Source organism: Argiope bruennichi, chromosome X2 (assembly GCF_947563725.1).
Source record: "Argiope bruennichi chromosome X2, qqArgBrue1.1, whole genome shotgun sequence".
In the NCBI taxonomy this organism is placed as follows: Eukaryota; Metazoa; Arthropoda; class Arachnida; order Araneae; family Araneidae; genus Argiope; species Argiope bruennichi.
The window spans coordinates 54,023,057-54,043,798 of NC_079163.1; the positions used below are offsets into that span (position 1 = coordinate 54,023,057).

General features: G+C 28.3%; 1 protein-coding gene across 1 annotated transcript in view; it reads left to right on the plus strand.

Annotated features, from left to right (window-relative positions):
• The window catches only part of LOC129960652 (protein O-mannosyl-transferase TMTC1-like), a 295,526-nt gene that overhangs the window by 82,705 nt on the left and 192,079 nt on the right, over positions 1-20,742 (plus strand). Inside the window, exons 2-3 of the mRNA XM_056074201.1 lie at positions 5,006-5,183; positions 18,611-18,684. Coding sequence (XP_055930176.1) covers positions 5,006-5,183; positions 18,611-18,684 — 252 coding nt within the window. The remainder of the gene's footprint in view (positions 1-5,005; positions 5,184-18,610; positions 18,685-20,742) is intronic.

The window sequence follows — 20,742 nt, forward strand, 5'->3', positions numbered from 1 at the left end:
CAACTCTTTTGGTATGCAGCTATGAACTAAGAATATCAAAAGTATTTTGTTACAAAAGATATATCTAATGAAAGGCAAATCATTTTCTTAATGGTTATTAGAAGAAAATTATCGTTAAAGGTGTTATAAATATCAAATGAATTATTTAGTGATGCATTTAAAGGTAATAAAGTTTTTTGTTTAAAGCTTTCTTATAGCCAAAAAACATTTACGTGTTCTATAAAGAATAAGATATATATAAAAAGTATAATTTCAAGATGTTAGGGTTTTTACAGAAAAAATGCTGATATTTTGTTGATTAAATAAAAATTAATAAAACATAAACCTATGTACACGCGATAACTTTAGTGACATCAGGAAGAATTAAATTATTAGTTGTAAAAAATATTGATTTGAAATAATCGATGACAATTTATTTTACAAAGGATCTTTTAATTTATGTTGATGTTTGTAAAAAAATTTTGAAATGGCGATATTTTAACGGACGAATTAGTAAAAAAAAACATACTAACAATACAATCTGCAACTATATTATAAAAACTTAGTGTTTTTTTTTATAAATTTCGATCATTTTGATGCAATTCTCTAGTTGTATAAAGTTTAGGAATTCTTTTTGTCATCTTGAAAATAATTGTTTTCTTCGCTAATTTACTTCGCTAATACCTCAAATTAGATGGGGTCATATTTCAGATGACATGCGACTTTTGTTATCTGCGATGTTTTAATCATTAGTTTTTATCATTAAATATCTAAATGTAGTTTTTGTGCTTTTTTTTATTTCATTAATGCTGCCAATACATCCATTAGATTTTTTGCAAATGATTCTTATCATAAAATGTATACATTTTAAAAGCAGTCGTAAAACTGGAAAATAGTGCTAACATTTGGCTCACTTTTTAAGCAATTATTCAAAGTTTCTAAAAGAAATTCATTCACCACATTAAATCCACTTCGATTTAAACAATCATACCGGTATTCAACATAAAATATTTAATTAAAATTTAATTAAAAAATTGCTTCATAGGGTGTGATTTTCTAAGAGATCGGTGTTACAGACTCTGAACTACTGCGATGGGAGACTGAAGTCCAAACTTGATCTGTTTCATTCTTCAGAAGTTTGGTTAAGATTTAAAGGTGCGCAAGCATTACCAAGTGAATTCACAATGGAATAGAAAAGAAACCCTAGCGAGTTTAGAGTCGTTCATGCGTAATGGGGATTTAATTATTTTTCTTAAAACAAATTTATTCTTTTCAAATTCATGTATGATGGGATATTTCAGTTTTTGTTTCCAAAATCATAGTGATTATGTTGTATTACTAAAGTCAATAATAAAATTGTAAAGTAGGTTTTTTTTTCCATCACGCAAGTAGCTGAATAATGATGGTAATTCTGAAAAATACAAGAAAATATTTCCGCTTATTGAAACGATAACAAAATCTTCAATTTCAATAAAAGACATTAAGGGTTTACAATATACATCAAAAGCACCTGCCAAAAGCGATTATCAAAACTTCAAGTATGATCTTCTGCCTTTTCTGCATGCAGACGTCTCGTCTCATTTCAGCCTACGGAAACATAAATGGGTATGTTTATATCATGCTCAATTCATAAATTACACATTTGAAACCGATGTTAATGAGAGAAAAAGGTCTTTCCAAAGTTAGAAAACCCAAAAATCAATATTTTGACCATTTCACCTTTTCCGAGCACCCGCTGATGTATTCAATGATTAGTATTGAGGGAAAAAAATATCCAGAAAAAAAGACAAAGTTGCTCCAGAATTTGATCACAAGGAAACAGTTGCTGTTCGTATGAAAATCTATACCTCAAAGTAATGATGTTAGTCACGCAAATATATGATATCTTTTAGAAAACTGCATGTTAAATCTTCCTGTATGCTCTAAATTACTTCTAATGCTAGCAGTTTTGCGTGATTTCAAAACTCTTTTCTACATTATGTTTCTTTAATCTTAATGGATTAATAAAAGTTGATGTTGGTTCAAATAATTTGGTTTTAAAAATGGGTATAAGACAACCCGCTGGTGTATTTGAGTAGTCTTGTGTACACTGAGACGCTCTGAACTTTCTATTTAAAATGAGGAAAAAGATTTTAGCTAAAAGCATAAAAATAAATTTCACATTAAAATATTTTTAGGCTGTAAATAATGGTTTCTATTTTGCTTCAAAAGTTTATTCTGAAAAGAGTTGATATCTTTGGTGGTTGGAAATCACAACTGTTGGACTTTTAATGATTTCCAATAAAACAATCGATTTCAAAACAAACGAGCCTGTTGCAAATGTTTATAACTATCTTAACAGTGACAACTTTAGAAACACATAGATATATTGAGCAATGTTTGCAATAATATATACCGTTGCAAAAATCTTATTTTGCACAAGGGGTGTTTAAATGAAAAGGTACGAAACGACACTGTGGATATAAATAAAGACTTTATTCAAAGTATGCACCATAGGCCTGAGCACAACGATCCTATTGATTAACGAGCCAAATGATTCCTTGTTCCCAGAATTTCTGTGGCCGTGACGAAACCCAGTCCTTCGCAGCGTCCTTGAATGCGCCGTCCAAGGTCCGCTACTTGTTGAATTCCTGGAGCACAGAAGAACCATCAACTCCGATGTGTACTGTGAGATACTCCGAAGACTACGCAGATCCATCGAGAACAAAAGACCGGGGCTTCTCACAGAGGGTGTGGTTCTGCTCCATGATAACGCGCGTCCACACGTCTCCAGGATCACACACGCGGAACTGGCCAAGTTCAAGTGGGAGAAGCTCGACCATCCTCCCTCCAGCCCGAACATGTCATGTGTTTTCATGTGTTTGGTCCCCTGAAAAAACATCTAAAAGGGAAGAGCTTCAACTCGGACAGCGGACGCTGTGAAGGTTCTCGTCACGGCCACATTAATTTTGGGAACAAGGAATCCTTCGGCTCGTTAATCAATCGTGCTCAGGCGTTCGGTGTATACTTTGAATAAAGTCTTCTTTTATACCCATAGTGCCGTAATTTTTCATTTGAACACCCCTTGTAATATCTAACAATAATGTTCAATATTATGCAACCTACTGGTCTACCTGGGAGCAAGAAATGACTTAAATAGTGCATAGAGAAAAAAATCAGTTTCGTTTACGTAATAATGGCCTACTCATTCTATCTATTTGCATAGCCGTTGCCCTTTCTACTTTTCCTAAACACATGAGCAATATTTTAGCTGCAAACCATTTTATAACTGTATAATCCTTCATTTAATTTACTGATGCAGTTAAAAATGATATACCGATAAAGTCTACAACAACCAAACATTTATGTAGCTAGCTACATGCGGAAAAACATTTAATTACTGAGTGCGAATCATTAGCGATGAACATGCTTCAGAGTATCTGACATGAAATGAACTAACGTATGTGTTGCAGGTGTGACCAAGGCAACACACATAGAGAAATTAAAACGTCTGCAAACAAAACTTTAAGATTCCTTTTGCTTGGTTTTAAACTCTTTTTCCCGTCTTTGAAAGGAAGTTATTGTTATTTGTAATTGTCGCAGCTGCTTTGAATTACTCTGTATGATTGCTGAAAGATTTGTAATGAGTAATAAAATAAAATTTTTATTTGTTACTTAAAATGTCTATATGACGTTTCCACTCAGAGTGAATTTCCGATTTCCTGCAAAAAGTCTTTGATATAACTCATATAACTCGGGAATTTTAATCTTTATTTATATCCAATTGTTGTTATTAAATTTAAACATTTAATAACATTTTAAGTGTTATTTTGACCAGCTGCTAAAATAGTTCAAAAGCTTATCTTGAACAGCTGCTAAAATAGTTCAAAGGTTTATCATGAACAGCTGCTAAAATAGTTCAAAGGTTTATCATGAACAGCTGCTAAAATAGTTCAAAGGTTTATCATGAACAGCTGCTAAAATAGTTCAAAGGTTTATCATGAACAGCTGCTAAAATAGTTCAAAGGTTTATCATGAACAGTTGCTAAAATAGTTCAAAAGCTTTTCTGATTGCATTAACTAATAGAGAAGCGTGCATTCTGAATCTTTTAAATGTTTGAAATATATTAACATTTCAATTTCCTCTGATGTATGCCCACCAACATTCTTATTAAGATTAATTATAATAAATATAAAATAAAAATATACAAAAATTGGCTAAACATATCATAAAATAGATTTTATATTTTCAAGACACGTTGTAATCATTTAAGGGCAAAAAGGATTGCAACTATAGTAAATTTAAATGCAAGATAAAACATTTTTTGTAATGTTTTAAATTCCTGAAAGATAAAAAAAAATCTAAAAATTACAAATATTTGAAGCAGATGCAATATCCATATTTAACTGATTTATTGTATATTTAACTGATTTATTGTCTATATAAAAATATGAAATTAAATTATGTATTTATCTAAGTACAGTGCATAAGATGGAAAGCATATTTTAAAAGCATTAAGTATTATGCGCTAGTTGAGGGATGCTAAAAAATTTACCTAGAAAATATAAACGGAATGTAGCATTAAAACGTGCCGAAAAACTAAACTTCCACATTGTATATAAAAAAACAATATATATATTTTTTTCTGGATATTTTAATATACTATAATAATTTTTAAACATCTGGGTGTTACAATAACTGTTACAGGCCGCTGTGGCCTGGTGGTAAGGTCTTGGCTTCGGAGCCGGAGGGTTTCAGGTTTGTGACCCGATTCCACCGAAGAACCGTCGTGAAAGCGGGTCTGGTACACGTTAAATCCGTCCGGGCCAAATGTCCTGCCGCTGGTGTGGTGTAATGTGGTGTGGAAAGGGGATGCCATCTCAGGTGTCGTCCTCGTCATCTGACCACGGTTCAAATTTAAGAGGTTTGTCTGAAAATAGCTCTAGAGTTGCATTAAAACGGGACGTTAATATAACTAAATTAAACTAAACTAACTAACAATAGCTGTTACTTGAAACTTATGAAGGAATCTATTTTTTTTTTCAGGTTGAATCACGTATTCTGCGGTCTGTCTTCTTGGAGTTATCACTTTGTGAATGTATGCCTGCATTCCTGCGTTTCGCTCTTGGTCACTTTTCTTTGTCTCGAAGTTCTGAAATGGTCGAGAGAAGATTGTCTGATCGCTGCTTTGATTTTTGCCACTCATCCCATTCACACTGAAGCGGTAAGTAATATCAAAATATCTATTTTGTTTCTAAACGAAAGTTGGTACAACATTCATAATTCTTTAATACCAGAAGAAATATCGATCTTCTGAGATAACATCTATTGAGATCGCTTGTAAATTTCAGAAGATATTTCCTCTTTTGAGATAACATTTTAGGGAGTAGAATGTTGTTAGTAAGATTCATGGGAGAATAGCTTTCCCTCCAAAACTATTCGAGGGAAGTAAGCATGCGGTAATCAATCAATCTTTGAATATTTCAAGGGAGCTCATTGGACGCTTAAATGGATCTGAATGTTATGATGTTTCATATATTGAGATCTACATTGCAGGTCTTATTGAAATGATTTTCATATTCGCATTCATCATTAATAAGAAGTTTCCTACCCTAAGGTCAATGGAATTATAAGAAACACGTTTGAATATAAAGTTTATGGTAGCTTGTAAATTTCAAATGGTAGGTTTGTTAGAAATTATTTGCGAGTATTTTTAAAAGAAACTGCTAGAACTCTCTCCGCCCTATAAAGCATAAAAAAAATATTTATTATATTTCATATTTCAATTTGTGGAGCATTTTTCACACCTCCGAATTATGAAGAACGCATTTGAAGCTTTGGCCCATCTTAGAAATGCTTCCTATTTATTAATTGGTTTGTTTACCATTATTTCGCCACAAAACAGTAGCTTTCCATATAAATACCATGAAAGGTAATGATACAGACTTAAACATACACATTAATATGCATGCGCAATTTTCAATAAGATGCTTTATAACTCTCCATCAAAAATAGCTTTATTCTTACTATTTTGCATCTAAAATACAATGGAAACACTTTTAATTCAAGAATTGCTTTCCTATATATTGTCAAATCCTATATTTGTCCGATTTTTTCTAAAGATAAAAAGAAGTGCAAAATAAGAGCTTGTATAAACTACAAAAAAGACCGGAAGATGTGATCTTTCATTTTGACACCAAAAGTTAAATATGAATTACGACTACATATAATAGAATTACCACGCAATCAAGTGCAAATATTGCGGGGTGATTTTCTTAATAAATATGGATCTGAAATAGATGATTAAAAAACTTGTTTTCATAGTTAATCTAATTTCTAAAATGCTTTATCTTACCCCAGGGGTATTTAAAATATAATTGAACAAAAAGCTACTTTAAATGCTTTTGCTTTTATAGACGCATTTTATTACTTTAACTTGTATGTGTTTCTTATCCTAGATTCTCAAAAATAATTAAATCATGAAATTTTTAGAATTTATAAAATTATACCACTTCTATGACAGTACTCTAAAATTTTATCCCTGATAAGATATACGTTTCTTGATGAAGCAAATAAAAATTATTATAACATAAATATAAAAAATAAGTGTCACTTTTGGATCCAAGGTTAGTTTTTTAAAAGATCAATGATACTCATTTGAGGTATGATAATTTCCCTATGTTTCTTTTCTCTCTGTTACCAAAGCTTTCAAAAGAGAGGAAAATTTTTAATTCCTTATTTTCGTCATTCTTTTAAGGTAGGTTAATAGATTGAAAAGTGGATTTTTTGCAAATTTTTGAATTTTTTTTATTTAATGTTCTTAATGTTCGAACAGGTTTGTTTATAAAAAGCGTTTGAATCTTGTTTCTAAGTCTACTTTTTTGTTATGTTGATTTTTATATTTGCATTTACATACATTTCAATTCTCTTTTCAATCTTTACTCAAATTTTACTCAATGATGTTTACTCAAATTTTTATTCTTTCGTACAATTTTCTTACGAAAAACCTCATAAACTCAAATCTAATGCATATTTTTATTCAAATTTGGAATAATAATTCTTCAATATGTTCTGCAAATCCTGAAGTAAAGAATAAGCAATATATTTATTTAGAAATATTTTATAGTAGTTTTAATGCTTCTCAACGAGAAAAAAAATTGAAAATTCCATGTTATTTACCAGTCGAACCCCATTATTTAAAGAAAGGCTAGAACTGCAGATTATTTTTTTTTAATTCAGGAACTAGATAATATATTTCTTAATCTATATGCTAAATTTTCTGCAAATCATTTGATAAACCTCTAAATTAGAATACCTCTTTTTTTAGCCCATAAAAGGCCCTTTTGAAAATTTTTAAAAAGAAACTTTTGTTACTTAGTTGATATATTTTGATTTTACAGTTGTTTTCAATCTTTTTATTCAAAAATATAATTATTTTAGAGCATTTTTTAAAAAATTCACCCTGAACGTAATCAAATATCTTAAATAGTTGCAAATTTCTCATTCAGTAAGAGGCAGATGATAATGAATTAACACATAAAATTAGAAAGAAATTTACTTTATTAATTATAATTAACCCACTTCTATTCGAAATTACATGATGAATCTGGAATCGATATTTAAATCAAAATTGCACCGGAAATAATTGGTACTTTAAAATATAAAACTGTCTTCTTTGAGAAAAGCGATTTTTAGTATTAGCGTCGCTCAATGAAGAACTTTGTAAAATGGAAACTAAAGATGTAGATGAGAAAACATTAGTACCTTCTAGTAATGCAAAATATGTACTCAGTAAAAAATTGGAAATAAAGCAAGAAAGAGTAAGGTATATTAATAGTAAAGAAACAGTATACTATGATTAACACAGTGTTTACCCGAATCAAAAATGTACATTGATAATTTTCATAATAAGTAATTCAGACTTAAGTAATCTTTGTTAGTTGACTAAATTTTTATATGTAATTAAAATTTTCTTTTATTTAATAGCTTTCTTAATATAGCTTTAATAACTTTTTTTAATATTTCTTTTATTTTATTTTTTGTATCATTATTGTGCTTAAATAAGTAGACTACTTATTTTGAACCATCAGTCTATTATTTATAGTCTCAAAGAGAAAAATGCTCCTACATTTGTGCCATCCAATCATTTTTATGCATTTCATTTAACTTGATTAGTTTCGTGAAAAGATTGAAATTTGTAATATCCTTTTCTCAAATTTTTTGACATGCTTTTGTTAAACTTAGCAGACTTTTGAGATGCTTATAAGAAAAAGCTATTTTAATAGTTTTCGGAATTTAATTATTCCATAAGCAAATAATTTAATTAAATTTTAAATCTATATAAGTAGCTACGTCTGATAATGAATTTGAGAAATTATTGATTTCACGATTCTGTATGAGATCAGACCAGGAACTTTAAATAAAAGATTTAAAAGTAGAAATAATTGAAATGAAATAAACTTCCTTTTTAGTTCAGTAATAAAAAATATTTTCAAAACTGCTTTTATTGAATTTATTTAAATGGTTAGTGTTTAAAAAATTATTTAGTTTTTTAGGATTTCTAGAACAATAGAAATATTTTCCAAATATCTTGTATATGTGTCTGAAATAAAACACGTTTGGAAATTATAGTCATTTATTAAATTTCACAATTAATTATTAATTTTTCTTTATTTGCAAAGCATTAAATTTATAATAAATATACCTGTTTAAAAAGGATTTTATATACTTCATATATTCACTGGCACAGTAATTCTTTCAGATTATCTGACTCAGTTTCAAATATCTCATGTATATTTCAGCTCAAATATAAGGCTCAAAAAAAGATTTGTCCTTTTTTCAAAAGAAACTTCCATATGTAAAGCAAGTCAAATAGTAATGCTCCAAACATTTATTAGTAAAGCAAAAAGGAATATTTATAGTTTAATTATATGCTTGCTATTTCATTATGTTTCGTTTCATCCTGTACGTGATGGATTGGTGATAAGGTCATGAGTTCACTTCATTTCAATGTAGCTTCAAAATATCAGGAATGCAGCTCGAATTCAACATAAAAATTAGCCTCTGAAATTAGTGCCAATAATTATAAAATAATTAAAATTTCATGAAAAATCAATATTAATAATATTTAATGCAAAATAAATATAATTAATAATAAAATTCCATATGGAATAATATAAACTTTTATTTTAAAAATTTGTACCAAAAATTTTGTATTTATACCAAAATTCCATTTTGGTATAAGAAAGCGATATACTTTCTAGCGCATCTTGTTTCTTCCTCTGTTTAAAACAAATTATTGAATATACAAACTCTTACCGTAACCATAAAAAACACACACACACATTTTCATCAGAACTATTAAATAATTAGAAAAATTAACTTTCACAAATTATTTATAAATAATCTTGATTTAAATCTATTCAGTAAAACAATCGAATAGCCGTATTAAATATATTCATTTGTAATTTTTACACACACATGTTTATTCATCCTTTCTGTACTTATACGTATCAAAAGTTTTGGAATAAAATAGGTAGGAAAAATTGAATTTCTATGATAATAATTTCTTAACATAATGTAATGTAATCGAATAGAGTTACAAGAATAATTATAAGAAAATTTTTTTGTGATTATAGGTAATATCAGAGCCAATCATTCATTAATTCAAAAACTACATGTCTGGTTTTTCATGCAGGTCTTGAAACGTTTTGAAGAAATTGGTCTTCATTCAATGAATTAACAGACTAATTGTTAGACATAGCTTTGAAAATAATGTTATACTTTGAATATTGGTATATAAATATTTAACTTTGGAATAATGTAATTCAAATTAAAACAAAATTCTGAACATTCCTCAAATCTTTTATAAATCTTTCCTTTTCACGTTTAAACAGTTTCCACACCCATTGAGATTTTATTAAAGCAAAACGTTTAATAGATTATTTAAAAAGTCATTATACTCTTGAGAAGCAAGACAGTATAAATAATGGCTCGGAAGTTTCCATATCATTGTGGTTTGCAATGTAGGAATTCCGTTTCAAAAATTCTTAAGTGACAATCAGCTTTGCGTGCTGTTTTAAATAAATCTGTGTGACAGCAATTTTATAGAGGCAACGCCTTTTTCTGAAAGTTGTCCTCTGAACAAAAATTTAGATTTTTAATACTTACTTAACACAGTGGAGCAAAAACCGTCAAATTTATTACTGTCTTTCAAACATGGCATCTGATGATGGTCATCAAAGAATATCGATTTTTAGAAAATCTGTAACAAAATGTATGAAGAAAAATATTTTAAATTTGATTTTCTTTAAAGAAAATTGATTAGAAAATATTCATCGCATATAAAGAAGGATGCTAAGAAAATGAATATCTCTTGTCTGTTTCTAAAATGATAGATTATATGGCATTTGGTTCTGAAGCTGAAGGGAATTTTAGATGAGTTACATTAATTTTCAGGGAATCTTCCGTTTCCTAATAAATGATGTACATAATTTATCAACCCCTTTGAGCAATTTGACCTAGAAAATGATTCCATTCATATTCTAAATTTGCCTAGTCAGTTAAATTTGTTAGAAAGTGCTAGTTAAAATAGTTAAATTCGTTTGTATAAATGAACTACACTCAAAACCGTTTTATCTTACTTTGATGTTGTACATAAGATCTCATGAATACAAGAATACATATTTGATGTTCACACTTCTTGAAATAATATTATAGCGTACATTAATCAGATTATATTTATTTTTTGTGAGTTAAAATTGCTTTAAAAGTACATTTAACAATAAATATGGTATTTAGTACAGTTTTTTAAAATGTTTCATGACAAATCACGAGAGAATAAAAAGCTGTGTTCTGGTCTCAGCTTTCAGATCGTAGAGAAACAGGTTCGAGACCTGATTTCACCCAAGATTCACAATGTCTGAGATCCTACTTGCCAGGTTTGTTGTTTAGAGTCGAACGGCCTCATGTTGATGTGACTTGTTATTTTGGAAGTTGGTAAACCTGCTCAGGTTCCGTCCTCAGTATTTAAATTCCTTTTAAATTTATAAGATCCATCCGAATTTAGTTAATGTCTAGTTTCAAAATGGGGCTCGTATCTTTCCATCAACTTCATGGGGGCTAATGGTAATGAAAGGATGAATGTATATACATTACACTACCATTAATCTGAAACATGGAAATTCATCAAAGTCTCGAACTCGAAACCTTTAAGGATTAGAATACTTTCACTGTATTTCGTATACGAGAAAGTAAAAAAAGATTTTCTTTAAAGAAAGTAAAAAAAAAAATTTCCTTTCACATTTTTCTTGTACGTATGCTTTCCTAATTCACATGGAATCCTATTTTATTTTTTAAAAAAATTATCTGAAAGAAAGTAAAAAAAAAAGATTTTCTTTCACATCTTTCTTGTGCGTATGTTTTCCTGATTCGCATAGAATCTTGGGAATTAAATCCATGACATATAATTAATATATGAGTATCTAAAAATTGTTTATATATTTTGGACATTTTTTCGAATGATTTAAAACTAAAATTAGACATTGGACAATAATTATAGTTAAAAAACCAAATTCCATTCATTTTAGTCATTATGTTTTTTTAAATTATTGCTTTTGCATGCATCCGAAAGTACTGACAGACAGACAACCCTCTGAAAGTTTATTTAAAACTTGATAAGGATCGGCAAATTTGGATGGATATTAAACCTATGTGTAAAATTCTATTTGCATAGCCTTTTGTGCTTTGTTATGATCGAGTTCACTTATACTCACACAGCCGAAAAGACTTCCTCTGATTAGATTTCATTCAAAATTTGATAAAAATTTATAAATTTAATTCTACATTCCAAATTTCACCCATCCAGCTCAAAGCTTTTTTTATTTATTGTGTTCTTGTACAGAGTCGTAATTCTTTAAATATGTTTTTCTAACCTGGGGAAGTCTAAAACAAATAGATTCATCAAAATCAGGAGGTCGAATTCTTTTTTTGGCGATTTTTTATTATATACTTCGTATAGAGAAAGTATAAACGAATTTTCCGAATTCAAAAAGGTATAATTCATCAAAATCCTGAAGTCTTTTTTCATTTGTAATACTTTCTCTCTGTTTATTTTGTTTACAAGAAATCACAAGAGAAAGAGAGCGCCCCATCTATGAAATGATTATTAACTTTTAATAATCAAAACAACTTAGCAGTGTTATTGAAACATTATTAGAAGTCGAGAACATTAAATTTATCACAGATTAGCTTTTAAACAATGCAGCAAAATTAAACGCCTTTGTTTGCTGATAACTTAGTGCTTATAAACTCATTTAAATTAAACACGATTCCAATAAAACATAAAAATAAAAATGTAATTAATTTCTTTAAAAAATATTATTTAATTCTTCTCTTTTACTCATATGAAACCGTAAGTTTTAATACCGTGTTCTCTCTTTGTTATCTTAGCCTTCTAATGAAATTTAACTATGTAAGGAATAAAAAAAATTCCAGCAGTTATTTTAAAACCAGTAATTCCGTGAGCTTACTTAGTTATATACTGTAATGAACGAAAATCATTACGGAATGTCAAAATTCAAAAGAAGATACGACTTCATCAAATCTTCCTCAAAAAGAAAGATAAACTTCAATTAATTCCACGGATTACGCTGTCTTTTCTTCGCTGACAATAAACTCATTTCAAGTTTATCGTATTTCCTCTTCTTCCTATCGTAATTTTTGTATCTTATTTGTTTTCCTCCATGATGTTTATTATATAATTAAAGCAACCTATTTAATTTTTATCATCTTTTTTATTCTTGCAGCCCATTTGCACATCTAAAGCCAAATATCCTTTTAAAGACATGCGATTTGGTCGAGCAGGTTGAATTTTTTTGACACATCCAAGTAGCATTTAATTATGACTAAAAAAAGATTAAATATGACCTGAAGACGTCTAAAAAGTTATTAATTGAGGACAAAATGAAATTAGAGCTAAACAGAGAAATAAAAAAAAACTGGAGGGGAATATTTTTAGCACTGGCTCTATTCCAAGATTTATCTGGGAAAATTAAGTCAAGTCATTAAAATGTACTTTGCAAGAAAAATGTGAAATGAAATTTCGCCTTAATAAAGTTTAATACTGGTGTCATGATTTCCACATACTTTATCTAATTCCAATTATTATACAGTTTTTTATTTTTATGAAGCTTGTACTGCTCCAATCATGATTAAAACATTTCTCATAAGATTTTGGTTATTAATTAAGATTTTTCATAGACATTGCTTGTCCTTGTTTTGCTGGAGTTTTTTTTCACCTTTCATTTGAAATCGGATAATTAAAGAAACATCTGCAAACCTATTTTTTTATTTGTAATTAAATTTAAATATAGAAACTGGATGCTCTTAAAATTTATTTGATTGAAAGAAAATATGAGTAGAAAATTCCCTCCTAAAATAATTTGAGAATAGAAACAAAAACTGACCAAAAATTAACCGAATAAATGGAAAAAAAAATCTTATGAAATCAGGACGGGATAAGGAGTGAAAAAATATTGAATATCTTTAGAGCGCAGGTTGCAGTTAGCTTCAAATTTTTAGTATTAAAATTAAATTTATTAATTTAATTGAATATTTATTAAGAAACTATTTATCTAAAGTCACTTTCATATCGAAAACGTAGTTGTGCATGCCATCTAATGTACTGTGGCATCATTTTTTTTCCTTCTTGAAATGAAGCTATGTATATGAAAATCAAATTGAGGCAAAATGTTTTATATACATATTTGATGGTAAAATTTATTCTATCATTAAATCAAAAGTTGGTTGGAGAATTGTATCTAAAAATATATAGATTGTCCATTAAATTCGCGACCCAATAGCTAAAAACAATTAGACAAGCAAATATTTCCAAATTGAAAAATGCTCCAAGTGTCTCAAAGAATCATATATTTTTTTTTTTTTTTTTGTGAATAAATAAATTGCTGAAAAGATTATGTTGCAAAAATTTTTATATAGTCCCCATTTCTAATATTCCTATTTAATAAAATATTCTTGACACACAAATATTTCAAGCAAAAAAAAAAAAGTGTTTTTTTTTTTCCTACCAAAATTTACAGAGTTTTGAAGATTTTATTTTTTATGCCATTCTACGGATGTCTCTAGGAAATGTAGTGAGTTGAATGGCGGCGTATCCCGCTCGAATTTCCGTTTTTAAATGCTCTAAAATCGTCTGAAATAGTGATATTCAGAGCTGTTGTGCAATGGTCTGTTTGATAATGGTACAATTGAATTCGTTGTATTTAAAATGTATTAAGAATAATTTACTAAATGTATCTAATATTACAGAAAACTGTATAAATTTAGACTTCGTATTTTTTTTCAGCAGTGGTTAAGTAGTTTTCAGTACTGGTTTTAATAACATAGTATATAAATTATTAAATTCTTTGTATTGCTGCTTAATACTAGAAACTACATGCAAAGTGTGACATGAAAAATTACAATTTTTTATATAAAAATGGGAAATTTTTTTTATGTGCCCGTGTAAAGTGTATTTTTCTAAGTAACACTCTTGTGAAATCAGTATTCTGATATTAATTTAAATGGATTATTTTTAATCGTTTTTAAACTCATGAATGTGTGCACTTGCTGTATTTCAAATTCCCATTTAAAACTCCATGTAGCATATTGTTTAAAAGCATATCGTCATTAATATGCAATTATAACAACCTTTTTAGAAGCAAATTAAATATGTCTATGAAAAGGATTAAGTAGTATTTTACAAAGCATACTTTTATGCAAACCCACATACACTTTATTTGAAAATAATTGAACATTATTGTGTTAAAGGATTATATCAGGCACTCAGAGGATATATTAAATATACATATATTAAAATTATATGCGAATTTAAATAGATGAATGTAATGCAGTAGTTGAAAACAATTAATTTTCAGGCTTTAGTAAATAATTAAAACCAAATTCCTTTAAAAATATTTTAATTAAAAAACCAGATATAATGTATTAAATTGATAAAATTCTATCTGTTGTATTTCTGTGTAATAAAATATTATATTAAAATCTTTTAAGATGACTTGCGAATATTAGATTGTTTAATATTTTTGAAAAAAGTTCATGCTATCGATACTTTTTTAAAATATTACAGCTAACTTTTACTTTTGTAGGAAGAATTTCCCTTGTCTGCGTGTAATACTGCAGTTTTTTCATGACTTTAAGTTGTAATAAGTAGTAAAAAAAAATCTTGCTTCATAATCAAAAAAATTCTGTTAGATATGTTCTTCTTCAAAATTTTAAATTTCATGGAAAGGAAGAAGACTTTAAATTATTTTTGCTTATTGGAATTTTAAAAAATTAGCAGACATTTTCCTTATGTTTTTGAAACTCCGAAATTTAACATATACGGCACCACTTAAGGAAAGGTTTATTCAATTTAAGAAGCCTTGATATATTAAATCATACAAAACTAGACTGGATACCATATTTTAAAACTTCATCACTTGAAAAAAAAATTGTCAAAAGCAAGTATTTCAGAATACATATGCAGACTATGGATATGAACCAATTTACTGATATCATGTTTTTTCATAGAAAAGCATTCTTCCACCATCCATTATGAACAAAAATAAATTTGTTTCATATAATCTTGTTAATTTGTACAAAGTTGACATCATAAATTTCTATAATTCAGCTAAAGTCTCATTTTTATGAAGGGTAGAAAACAAAGTATACTTCAAAATTGAGCGTTTCTTATTTGTTCATCATATTGTTTAAATTTAATTAAAAAATATAATAAATCCAATTTATTCGCATTCTTAAATTTATTTTTTTAATTATTCGAATTCAAATTTCTTTTCTGTGTTTCGTTGGGTTTTGGTATTTCTGTGCTTTTTAGGTTCTAATTACTTTCACTTGAAGTACAGTATCACGTGATAATGACTCAGCTAAAATAAATTCTTTCTCAGCTATATTTCGGTAAATCCTTTCTTGAAGCTTCAAAGGCTCTAAATATGTTCCCATACCTATTTTTTCTAATTTCTGCCTTGTTGTTTTGAGAACATCGAACCTGGTCATAGATTAAATAAAGAAATTTTAAAAACTGCTAAAATTCAATCTTCTGCAAAATCATGAAAAATTGTAATGAAGCTGACACTTAAAGAAAATTCCTTTCCTGCTTATTTAACAAAAGTTTTATAATACATATAAAAACATAAATATTTCAATTAAAACTCTTTAACATTTTCTTAATATTATTTTAATTATACATTATCTTAATAATTGAAATATTCAATAAAAATTCTAAGAGTCTTAATTTATTCTATTCATATCTTCAGTTAACTTTTTATACTTGTGATTAAAAAAATGAATTTAAAAATTAATTAATTTCTAATTGAAGAGTGAATTTTGTTTGGGTTCTTGTAGATAATGATTATTCATTAGTTGTTCAAAGAAAATAAGGGAAAACAGTCTAGACTCTAAAAAACAAATAGGTCTCTATAAATACATTTTCCATTGTGCCTTATACGGCTTCCTCCACTGAATAATAATTGTTTTATTGTGTAGATATTATTCAATAGAAAATGAAATTTAAACATGAAACCTAGATCAAAATTTTTTTAAAGATATAATATAATTTCTATGAACATATGCATTTAAAAATCGTTTTTAAAACATCTAATGTATCCGAAATATTTTTTGGAGTATTACAGACTTTTAAAAGTGTCTTTATACAATATATCGTAACTGTGAGAAAATTTTATTTTTCTAGTTGTAACATGAAATCGGTTAATTATGCCGTAATGGACTTTCGTCCTGCTTAAAGTTTGCATCATAGGTCGTTGAATAATGTCAAATATATTTTGATAATTTTTTTGACAAAACAATTTTGAAAATAATGTAAGTTTTGTAATATTCCTTATATAACATAATATTACACAAAGTGTCCACTTTAATCGTGGCCAAATATTTAACATCCGAAACATTAACATCCGAAGAATTAGAGATAGACATGTTAATATGTTTGTAAAGACGTTCTAATTGGCATAAGAAATTATATTTTACATATTAGATCAAATAGATATAATTCTGTGAAAATTAAAGTCTAAATATTTATGCACTCACTATTCCCATTATTTATATTTTGTAAAATATTCTTGTCGCAATAACACTTTAAACTAAAAAAACAAAAAACATCCGCACATATGCGATTAAAACTTATAGATTTATGAAGCGTTGAATTATTGTTTTAGACCTCTTCATTGTCTCCCTGAAGTAAGATCTACGAATCAACCAATGGCACTTCCTCGAGGCTCTTGAGGAAGTGCCTATCTAAAATAGTTAAATATAAATCTTCATTAGTTATTCTTCAGTTTTAGTTATAATGCTATACAAAAGAGTGTAGCTGTTTTTGTGTATAATGTAAATATGCCAATAAGAGTGGATTACATTTATATCAGTTAAGTGGAAATTACAATTAGAGTGGATAGTCTCTATGATCAGCATACCGTTGTAAATACTTTGAATTGCCACTGATTTAATGAATTGTTTCACAAAAAAAGATCTGACATAAACTAAAATTTTGAACAAGTAATTTGAAGGTATTCAATGTATTGATTAATAAGCATTCATTTCCTAATATCTAATGAAAAATCCCTCTTCAATGAGTTTTTGCGCTAATAGTTTAATATCATCATGTTCTTTTGCCCATATTATTATGAAGTTTAATCTTGCATGTAGAATTATATAGGGATGAATATCCAATTTTGCGCAATTTAATCTTAAGAACGTCTACCGTATTCTCAGCTCTCTTAGTAGTACTTGTCAAAATTTTAAACATGATGAGAAATATAGTTTTGTTTAAAATAGAAAAAGAAGCATAATCTTTATTTGTATGGAACTAATTAAAATAAAATATATTTAGCAGTGCATTATTTCTATAGTCATAATAATAAATATCCATGAAATATAAAAATGCCGACAAATAATTATAATGAGGGAAAATAAATAACCAAAAGAAAGTAATAAACATCCAAAACATAAACGTAAAAAAAAGTTTGTAAACCACATAATTTTTGCAAAAGCAATATATATATATTTTTTATAATAAATGGGATAAAATATTTGCATTTTATGTACAATGACTACATAAGGCAATTACTTCTTCAAGTTCATTATTTCTCTATTTTATTTAAAATGAGCAAGCCGTGAATCAAATATGAACATCAGAATTTTTGAAACTGTCATTTATATGGTTTTCTTCTTTAAAAGAATAGTTTTGGAGGTGAATATGTTATAAAACTACTTTTAAAAAGATGAAGAGTATAAAAACCAAAGATATCTTCATTTAGTTTTACAAAATTCCAAAATAAAACACCAAATGGTCGTTACCCTCTACTCTGTACGCATGCTCATTACAAAAATGTATCCTCTTCAATGAATTTCTTGAAATATTTCAAGCAAATAAGACACCCCTTTCTTCTTCCTCAACAGCAGAAATAACAAATATTTGTTTCTCTTTCGCACTTAATTTTCAGTTTATGCGCATAATATAAAAGATAAGCATTGTATCTCGCATAGATTTAAGGCCTGTGTTGTATTTTACATTCTACATTATTTTCTGTGAAAATACTTAACTTTCTATTTCTGTCTTCGCAGGTTTCCAGTGCAGTTGGTCGTGCGGAAGTTCTGTCGGCATTATTCTTCCTTTCGTCTCTGTTAGCTTTCATAAAGTAAGTCTCACTAAAAATTCTGAATAATTCTGTGGATTTAAAATAATTCCGAAGCTCTCCAGTAGACGAACACAGAATGAGATAGCGTGTCACACAAATTCTAACTGGAAGGAAAATTCTCTTTGCACACTTGATGTATGCTCTTCGTGCCTCGGCGACACTTTCCTTCCCGCCATATTTTATTTCTTCGACCACGATTCGGAGAGCTATTATATTTTATCCGCAAGATTAAATGGTTTCTGCAGAAGTTTAGAAGTTAGCCTCAAATATAAAAATGAAGGTGACTTTCGTACAGAATTCTTTGAATAACTTTAATTATTAGCTTTTTGACAAGCGTGCATGTACAATCTTCGTGCATGTACATCAGGAACCTAGTTTACTAATACTTTTATACAAGATACCTATCTAATCATGGCCCAACAATTACGTTCTAAGTCGTTAGAGAAAAGGTTATATTTTTAGTTAAAAATTGTATGTTTGAAGAAGTGTGAAATCTGAATTCTTATACGGTGCATCAATGCCATTAGTGATATTCAGTGAAGTATTTTCTGTATGTGTGCAGCAGAAGTTTAGAGAGAAAGTGCTAGTTTAAGTGTCTTCATCGCCATTTGAAGGTTGTCCAAAATAATGAGGGCTGTCCTAAAATAGCCCTTGTGTTATTTTTAAACGAAACTTTAATATAATTTAACTAAAAATATTTTTTGGCAATTGTACATTTTAAATGAACATGTTCCACTGTTTGACAATCAAAACTGACTGAGTTGTGACGATTTGGATTTCTTCATTTTGGTTCAAACAATGGCCACACATAGGAAATGGAGTCCAGTAGGTGGATGATCCTCCTTGTGGCATCCGTTATAAAAGTCTAAAATTATCTAAAAGTCAGTAATATTCCAATTTTTGTAACACGGATGGTCTTATTTGATTGCAAAAGCACAGGACTTTTTTATTTAAAATCTGAGTACATTAAAAATATTTTGCTAAATATGAATGGTCAGATCGACGGATAATATAAACAAATTCCATTTTGTAACTCTTTCATCAGTTCATTTTTGACTGAAACAACTCAAAATATGATATGATTCTGATTTATTATTACTCGTTATAGTATTATTGTAATATATTTATATTAAACGTTTTTAAAACTTTTTTCTATTTGGAAGTGTATTCCTATCTCTATTGATTCAGATATAAGTTGCTGGTCTATGATTAGAATAAATCTTCTGTATTTATTTTGAAACTTTTCGAATATGCATGCCATCTTTCTAAGATAAAAATTTTTGCTAATAGTTTGCAAAATATATAAAATAAAGAAAACGCCTAGACCAAACGATAATGTGATCACTTAACAGATTGGTCTGCAACTGTTTTAAAAAATTCAGTTCTTACAAAAATTCTATGCTTCTGAAAATGCAAATCAATTGGTCATTTAAATTTCTTCCTTTCGGTTTAGAACACTAGTATTTTATCCATTCTTCCACAACTCTATATTAACCAGGAGATGGTTTACGAACACTTGGTTTTTCCTACAGTGGCAAAATATGCCATCTTTGAAGTATTGTTATAGACTGTAATAATAACTTAGTTGTATGCCTTTATTACGTTATAAATCATTCCTCCCGAAACAGTGTGCTCTTACATTGCTGTGTACATATAAATCAATCGGAAACTTTCTATTATTCTGTCACAGTATAACATTTTGGCAATACATTTTTCATACAGCATGACTTAATAAACGTTGGTACTTAATATAGGCAACCCCCTCCTTTTTTTTTCTCACTGCTTTGTTTGTGCGTCGGCTCCATTAAGACAGTTTGCTACAGGATGGGGCTCATATCCCCTGTTAAATGTAAATTTAATGCGTTAAATAATATTTATGGTAAATCTTAATTGTGAAATAGCTAGACTCACTTGGTCTAAAAACTATCATAATGATGTAAGTCACGATGCAAAAATTTACCTTAACTATTGCAATCTTTGGATATTTAAGTACAATTTATGAATATCGGTATTGCCACATCCTATTTTGAGAGGTTGGCCATCATTTTGTTTCTTTCA